Raw genomic sequence first — 8,867 nt, forward strand, 5'->3', positions numbered from 1 at the left:
CATGTTTTCATTATATACTTGTGTAAGTTTACGTGAAATCATGAGCTACGAATACCACAACTGGGATTGTGGGATCTATGACGTAAATTTAAATGTAATTTCGTAAAACGAGTGAAAGGTGATTTATATTTGCAAATTATAATTTAGCTTTCGTTATTCATGTATTATAATGAGTGCACGCATTGGAGTGAGCCTGTATCTGTCATTTTTTTGAGAGAAAAATGATAGTTAGGAAAAAACTAAATTAACATGACGAAATGGAGTCAAAGTTTGAGTTTAAGAGAAAAGAACTTTAACACTATTGTAAGCGAGGGTAAAACTTGTAATACTCTGGGACCGAGAGGATTTGAGTGAAGATTATTTGAGTAGACTGAGAAGTATCAGATATAGTTAGCGCACATGTATTTTGTAGAGATAAATTACCTGAAACTCAACTACGGAAGAACATTATATGCAACTTTATGGGGAACAAATCCTAGTTTCATTTAATTATCCAAATAACTTTAGAATTGATATTTTGTTAATTGTTGAATTAGATCTCAGTCAACAACCTTGGTTACTAGTGCTTTATCGCTAAACCCATTTTACTTTCGGTAACTATTTCTTTAGGAAATAATAATGACATTTGAGTAAAACGCGACAGTGAAATCATTTCTGTAAAGAAATTCTCTGTGGGATCGACCTCAACTCACGTTGTGTTCTATAAATTGACTTCGACTATTTATACTTCCTAATTGAGGTGTAAGTTTGGACGTATCAAATTTTGGCGCCGCTGTCGGGGAACTTCAATTCAGAAGTGTTTCACTAGCTTTGTTCAACATGTAGTTATATTACCTAATTTTACATCTTGTTCTTTGTCTGTCTCTTTTAGGTGAGTTTGATTGTGTATGTCAAATACCAGAAGTAAGGGAGCCACATTATTCCCATACGACCCAGAACTTCGGAAGACAATCCGTAAAATGGTGAATGCACAAAAACTTGAGGCTCCGAGGCAAAGACTTGGACTGGAAGCTGAAACCGCTGCAAAAGGTATTCAGCAAAATGTTGTGAACAACCAGCCTAGGGTTGTGGAAGAAAACATAGCAGTGGATGAACTTGTTCCTCCCCACCGTCAACCAATAGCTCCAAGTGGTAGGGCACAACATCCAGCTCACATGATGTATAAAGAGGATGACTTAGACTTGGATGGAGCTAGAGCCACAGGAGAGATAGTGTTACTTGCACTACCTCCAGGTGTGAAATTCACAATCACCAACACTATGATTCAATTGCTGAATTTGAAAGGTATGTTCAGGGGTGCAGCTGGTGATGATGCTAATCAACATTTGATGAACTTTGTGGCGATATGCAAATCGCAAGAAATTCCTGGGGTTAGCCAGACAACAATGAGATTGAGGTTGTTCCCACTCTTACTGGGGAGGCAACCAATTGGTTAAATGAGATGCCTGATGAGTCAATCAGGACTTGGACTGAGCTGAAGGAGGCCTTCCTAGAACTATTCTTTCTAGAATCAAAAGAGTTGCAGATGAAAGATAAGATAAGTGCCCATAAGCAGTTACAAGGAGAAGCGATGCATGCCACTTGGTGGAGATTCATCCAAAAGCTAAAGAAGTGTCCAAACCATGGTCTCATTGAGAGACATCTAAAAAGGGTTTCTATAGATCTTTGAATTATATTACTAAACTTGTTGTTGATGCAATGTGTAGAGGATCATTCATGAGGAAGCCATTCTCAGGAGCATGTAGCTGATGGACGAGGTATCCAAGAATAATAGGGCATGGTACACCAGGGATGCAGAAGTAGGAGACCTTAGGTTCACTTTTAAACTCTCAGCTGAACAAAGGAAAAGAGAAGAATAAACGGATCAGGATATGGCACTCATGAGGACCCAGATAGACCTACTCACGAAACATATTGTCGCAAGTTCTGAAAATGTAAATGTTGTAGGACCTCCAAATAGGTATAAAGATCAGGACATCGATCTAGATGAGGAGGTGAAACACTTGGGCAACCAAGAAGGTTTCCAGAATTATAACTCGGGACACCAAGGTTACAATTTCGGAAATGCAGGTCGAAACTATTCAAGAGAAGGACAATATGATAGGCCAGCAAACAGAGACTAGAGAAACTGGTAGAACAGAGATGGGTACAAAAATGATTGCAGTGGTGTGTATGTGCCCCCAGGTAATAGAGATCGGGTGAGCCGTAGTTCCAGTAGGTCTAAGCTGGAAAACATGTTGGCCAAGGTGCTTCAAAAAGTTGAGTCAACTGATGCAGGAGTGAAAGAGATGAAAGGTGATTTCTCCAGTATGAGTCAACTAGTAGACTCTCACACCACCTCCATAAAGCAAATAGAGCAGCAGTTGGGGCAGCTTTCAGCATCACTAAATCAAAGGAAGAATGGGTCACTGCCTAGTGATACTATTCAAAATCCTAAGAAGGACGGGCATTGCATGGCTATCGCCACCAGAAGTGGTAAGATTCTTAATGACCCAATTTTTGCAGGTACTGAGAATGAACAGGTTATGGAGAAAACTGGAAGAGAGGAGACCGAAGCTGAACATGTATATGACTCGCAGGATGCTCAGCCAATAGCGAAACAAACAGGAGCAACAGAGAAAGGAGTTGAGGGAATTATGCCTTTACAACAGATTTCAAGACCACCTCTTCCTTTCCCTCAAAGTCATAAAAAGAAAGCCGAAGATGGGAAATTTGTGAAGTTTATCACCATGCTAAGAAAACTGTCAGTGAACATACCATTGGTGGATGCCCTAGAGCATATGCCAAGATATGCCAAGTTCATGAAGGACTTGGTCACGAAAAAAAGAGTTCTAAGTATTGATTTTACTGACAATGTTCATCACTACAGTGCTATTGCTACCAGGTCTCTAGTAAAGAGGGTGGAGGATCCGGGTGCATTCACCATACCGTGCACAATCGGATTAATCGAATTCGCAAAGGCCTTGTGTGACTTAGGGGCCAATATAAACTTGATTCCATTGGCCATCTACAAGCAACTGGGGTTAGGAGTTCCAAAACCCATAGAAATGAGGTTGATGATGGCAGATAGGTCGGGGAAGCGACCCATGGGCATCTTATGTGATGTGCTCATAAAGGTGGACACTTTCATCTTTCAAGCAGACTTTTTGATCTTGGATTGTGAAGTGGATTTTGAGGTTCCCATAATCTTGGGAAGACCATTTATAGCCACAGGATGAGCATTGGTTGATGTCTAGAGTGGAGAGCTAAAATTCAAGCTCAACAATGAGGAGGTAAAGTTTAAAATTTGGAGGTCCATGAAGCAACCTCAAGACATGAATGTGGTGTCGGCAATAGAAGTTGATGATGAAGGAGAGTTTGGAGTGACTATTGAGGAGAGGATGGCTGTCGAAACATTAGCAGCCGTGTTGATGAACTTTGAAGCTGATTTCTGGTCTGACTATGTAGAGACTGTGAATGTTATGTAGGGAATGGGAGCACAGTCTTATGCTCCAAAGAAACTAGAACTGGATTTGAAAAATAGGCCAAGTCCTCCAATAAAACCATCCATTGAGGAGCCACCTATGCTGGAACTGAAACAGTTACCCAGTCACCTGAGGTATGTATTTTTAGGTACTAACAACACTTTGCATGTGATCTTAGCTGCATATTTGAATGAAGAGCAGGCTCAAGATGTGATCAAAGTGTTGATAAGGTACAAAAGGGCTATTGGGTGGACCATTGCTGACATCATCGAGATACCTCCGGGTATATGCACCCATAAGATCCAACTTGAGGAGGACTGCAACTCAATCAATGAACACTAGCATAGGCTAAACCCACCAATGCAAGAGGTGGTCACAAAGGAGATTATCAAGTGGTTAGATGTTGGGGTGGTGTACCCTATTTCTGACAGTCATTGGGTCAGCCAAGTGCAATGTGTGCCCAAAAAAGATGGTATGATAGTGGTGGCGAATGTAAAGAATGAGTTGGTCCCACAAAGACCAGTCACTGTATGGCGAATGTGCATGGACTACAAGAAGCTGAACAAGAAGACCTTGAAGGATCATTTCCCAATGACATTCATGGACCAGAAGCTTGAAATGTTGGCTGGAAAAGGGTGGTACTATTTCTTAGATAGATACTCTGGCTACAACCGGATATTAATTGGTCCTGAAGATCAGGAAAAGACCACATTTACATGTCCTTATGGCACCTTGCATTTAAACGCATTCCATTTGGACTATGTGATGCACCAGCAACCTTCCAGAGGTGTATGATGTTTATCTTCTGGGACATGGTAGAGGACACTCTAGAGGCATTCATGGACGACTTTCAGTGGTAGGTGATATCTTTAATGACTGTTTGCTCAACCTTAGCAAGGCTTTACAGAGATGTAATGACGCCAATCTAGTGCTGAATTGGGAGAAGTGCCATTTCATGGTCAAGGAAGGCATAGTCCTTGGTCATTAGGTGTCACAAAAGGGATTAGAGGCCGACAAGGCCAAAATTGAGGTGATGAAAATTTGCCTCCGCCTATCTGTGTGAAGCGTGTTCGAAGCTTCTTAGGACATGCCGAATTCTATAGGCTTTTCATCAAGGACTTCTCAAAAATTGCACACCCCTTGTGCAAGCTTTTGGAGAAGGGGGTGACATTTTCTTTTGATGAGGCATGTCTCAAAGCCTTTGAATGCCTGAAGGAGAAGTTGATTTTTGCCCCAGTGATCATTGGCCTAGATTGGCTGAACCATTTGAGGTAATGTGAGATGCTAGTGGTATTGCTCTTGGAGTGGTGTTAGGGAAAAAGCGGAACAAGATATTTCATCTGACCTATTATGCTAGCAAGTCACTAAATGGAGCGTAGTGAAACTACACAGTCACTGAACATGAGCTACTGGTTGTGGTGTATGCTTTCAAGAAATTCAGAGCTTACTTGTTGGGTACTAGAGTAATAGTCCACACGGATCATGCAGCTCTGAGATACCTCATGGCAAAGGAAGATGCCAAACCAAGGTTGATCAGATGGGCGTTGATATTTTAGGAGTTTGATTTTGAGGTTAAGTATAGGAGAGGTTGTGAAAACTAGGTGGCTAATTACCTGTCTAGGTTGGAGGCTGAAAATAAAGAGGAGCTTGAGCTCGAAATCAATTATTCATTCCTGGATGAGCATGTATTAGACGCTACTCTTGATCTTATTCTTTGGTTTGCTGATTTTTCTAACTTTCTTGTTAGTAACTTGATGCTTGAGGGGCTGACATTTCAGCAAAGGAAGAGGTTCCTACATGATATGGGTAAGTATTTTTTGGATGAACCTTAATTTTATAGGGTGTGTGTTGATAATATCATTAGGCGATGCATCCCTAAAGCTGAAATGTTGCACATTCTAGAGGCATGTCACTCCTCTCTAGTAGGTGGTCATCATGGAGGCGCTCGGACAACTTCACAAGTTACTTCAGTGTGGGTACTACTAGCCCAAAATTCATCAGGATGCGATGGACATAGTAAGGAGTTGTGATGTGTGCCAGCGGCAAGGAGCCAGCTCACGACGCCACGAGTTACCCATGACACCTATTCTAAAGGTGGAGCTATATGATGTGTGGGGCGTTGATTTCATGGGCCCATTTGTGAGATCCTATGGGCAGAAGTATATATTGGTGGCAGTGCACTATGTATCCAAATGGGTTGAGGCAGTTGTTTTTCCTGAGAATGATGGCAAGAATGTTGCTGGCTTTCTAAAGAAAAATATTTTCTCAAGGTTTGGCACACCTAAATCCATTATCAGCGATGGCGGTTCCCATTTTCGCAACAAGGTATTCAGTGCGCTTCTGGCCAAATATGGGGTTAAACAGCACAAGGTGGCAACACCTTATCACCCGCAGACTAGTGGCGAAGTGGAGGTGTCCAATAGAGAAATAAAGGCAATTCTGGCTAAAATAGTGAATGCCAATAGGACAGATTGTGCACAAAAGTTAGATGATGCTCTATGGGCATATCGGACAGCTTTCAAGACGCCTATTGGTATGTCTCCATATCAATTGGTGTTTGGAAAGGCATGTTATTTGCCGATTGAGCTTGAGCACAAGGCACTCTGGGCTTTGAAGAAGCTGAATCTTATTCGGGTCGAAACAACAAACCTGTTACTGGATCAGATTAATGATATGGATGAGTTCCATTTGAGAGCGTATGAGAGGTCTGCACTATACAAGGAGAGGATGAAGTTGTATCATGATAAGCATATTGAGAAGAGAACCTTCACCCCTGGTGATTTAGTGTTACTTTTTAACTCTAGGTTTCGTCTGTTTCCGGGGAAATTGAGATCCAAATGGTCTGGCCCTTTTAAATGACCCAGTGGTTCCAGTCGGGTGCTATTGAGCTTGATGATGACAAAGGAGAGCGGTTCAAGGCCAATGTCCAGCGAATCAAGGCATACTTAGGTGTCCTGAAGAAGTGAAAATAGTGGAGGAATGTAAGCTTGATAAAGTCTGAGTAATCAAGTAACCTGCGTCACGCCGCGATGTTAAATTGTACGATGCTTTGGAAGCAACCCAAGATTGTAATTGTAATAGGTAGTTTCATTTTTCTTTGTTTTTATAGAGTCACTATGTGTTGATGTGTGCAGGAAGGATTTGGACTAAGAATTGCAGAACTGGAGCGGGAAGCCCTTCACGAGCAGTCCTACGGACCGTGGTGCCCTTTACGAGAAACTTCATGGCCCATGGCAAGCACCTACAGGATATGAAGGTTATTGGAAATTGGTTCACAAACGGTCCATCAGACTTTGTACTGACCGTCTAGCCTCTCGTGAACGTCAGGTAAGTGTTTCTTTGCTAAGTTATGTTCACGAACCCCTATACGGACCGTGTTGCCCGTTACGAGCAACTTCACGGTCCGTCATCCCTAACCCAGAAGGTATGAAAACTGACCTGACCCACGCGTTTTAAAGGATTATGATGCAACGTATTTAGTTCTTTTCAATCGCCAAGGGTCAAATTTCTCACATTCTCTCTTCCATAACGGTTACACACATTATATAAAAAAGAGAAGGGGTTTTCAACATCTATCGATTCCACAATTCTTCCGAAATTTGAAACCCTAATCTCTTGTGTCAAAAACTTCAAGTCAGAGTTCATCATACTCTTTTTGGGTGAAATTTCCTTTACTTCCAAGTAAGTCACTTCATAACTTGTTATAAGTTTGATCTTGTCTAAAAACAAGTTAGATTTACTTCGCTTTAGTCGAGTTTAGCATGATTATGTGATGAACTATCTTGGTTGGTATTGAATTATTGTGCGTTAGTGTGAATTAGGTAAATTTGATGGTTCTATTGTGGGTATTATGAGGGTATGTGCGTATTGGATGAATATTGATTCTTGTTGGCATTTTGTTTGATGAAAGTTAGTGGTGTTAGTAGTCACGTTGTGATCTTGTGTTAAAAATGGGTGTAACCTGTCCTATAATGAAGTCGGGGGAGACAATGACTGAATGATTGGCCAAGTGTAAGACCACGATAGGCTTCACGGATCGAGGAAGCCTATACGAGCCATGAAACCACTCGTGGACCACACTTGGGCATTCGATACAACCACTAAATATGTTCACGACAACTCTCACGGACCGTGGTTCACTCCACGGGTCGTACAACTATCCGTGAATAATACTTGGTTCAACCTCTGTTGCACACTGATACTGTCTTAAGTCCACGTGAGGTTTCATGGCCCGTGTGAGCTTCCGTATAAAATATAATATATATATATATAATACTTTTATTTTATTTTAGCTTTATTTTCTATATTTTTTATTTCTTTTCCATTTTTTTTATTCTGTGGCCCTTCCCAATGATAGATTAGGTGATGGCATTCTTAAGGCAAGGCGTCATGTTGTAATTACACAGGGGGAGTCTGACTACCCGATAGTGTGTCATTTTACTGATTTGCATAACTAACAAGCTTTGTATTTTTCAGGTACAATGGCTCTCCGAAGAAAGAATACAACCAAACATTCCTTACCTACTACTTCTCAATTGGAAGGTGTTAATGCTTCAGAGTGTAGTAGTTTCGAGGTGCAGATAAATACCACCATTGAGGAGCACTCACCTCGAGCTACTACAGCCCAGACAAGGAGGGCACTTCTCGAGGACACTCCTCCCAGTCTGAAAAGGGAGGTAGTAGTTCCTGTAGTGGTGAGGAATTGGGAAGCCAGTTTGCTAATGGTTCGGGAGGAAGTTAGAATTTGCTAGTGGCTCTCAGGAAAATGCAACCACACCTCCACCTGCAGTAAACACAAAAGCTGAAACTAGAGCACAGGAAGAGGCAGGTGCAGCAGGAAAAAATGAAGAGATCACCACCGATGACACTATGGTGCAATATGTGAACATCCATGAAGTTGATCCTGCAGCGATACAACAACTGATTGATTGTTTCTGCTCTATGTGGACTGCATTAATAATGGGATTGTCAACAAGTCTAGCGGCTTCAAGAATAGACCGATCATTCCTTAGACTAAAGTGGTGGTGGCTGATATCAAAGCATTCCCTAATATTTATTGGATATTTCAGTTTCATCAGTTTGACTGGATGAACAATGCACCTGGAGAATATTCTAGCCACTCACTGGAGAGTTTTATTCGTCTTATGCAGCCACACTGATTAATTTTGTTGCGACACGGAGACAATTAAACGGGGGAAGAAAGACATTGCCAATACTTGGGGTCCACTCAACTCAATTTTGGTTCGGGGCAAATCGATAGATATCTTCGAGGCTACTATCAACAGGATGTTGCATGGCCCGAAATACACAACACCAGCTTCGGTTGGACCTTTTGAGGGCAAACATCATGCGATCACCAGTGATATTGAGATAGAGATTCAAAGTTCTTGTGAGAGGGTCTTG

General features: G+C 41.6%; 1 protein-coding gene across 1 annotated transcript; it reads left to right on the forward strand.

Moving 5' to 3' along the window:
- The first annotated feature begins 5,471 nt into the window (after nt 1–5,471).
- LOC125845755 (uncharacterized) lies at nt 5,472–8,623 on the forward strand. The gene is made up of 4 exons (XM_049525288.1): nt 5,472–6,240; nt 7,941–8,140; nt 8,226–8,414; nt 8,534–8,623. The coding sequence occupies exons 1-4, from the start codon at nt 5,472–5,474 to the stop codon at nt 8,621–8,623; spliced, it is 1,248 nt and encodes a 415-aa protein (XP_049381245.1).
- The last annotated feature ends 244 nt before the right edge of the window (nt 8,624–8,867 follow it).

This window comes from Solanum stenotomum, chromosome 11 (genome assembly GCF_019186545.1).
Source record: "Solanum stenotomum isolate F172 chromosome 11, ASM1918654v1, whole genome shotgun sequence".
NCBI classification, from domain to species: Eukaryota; Viridiplantae; Streptophyta; class Magnoliopsida; order Solanales; family Solanaceae; genus Solanum; species Solanum stenotomum.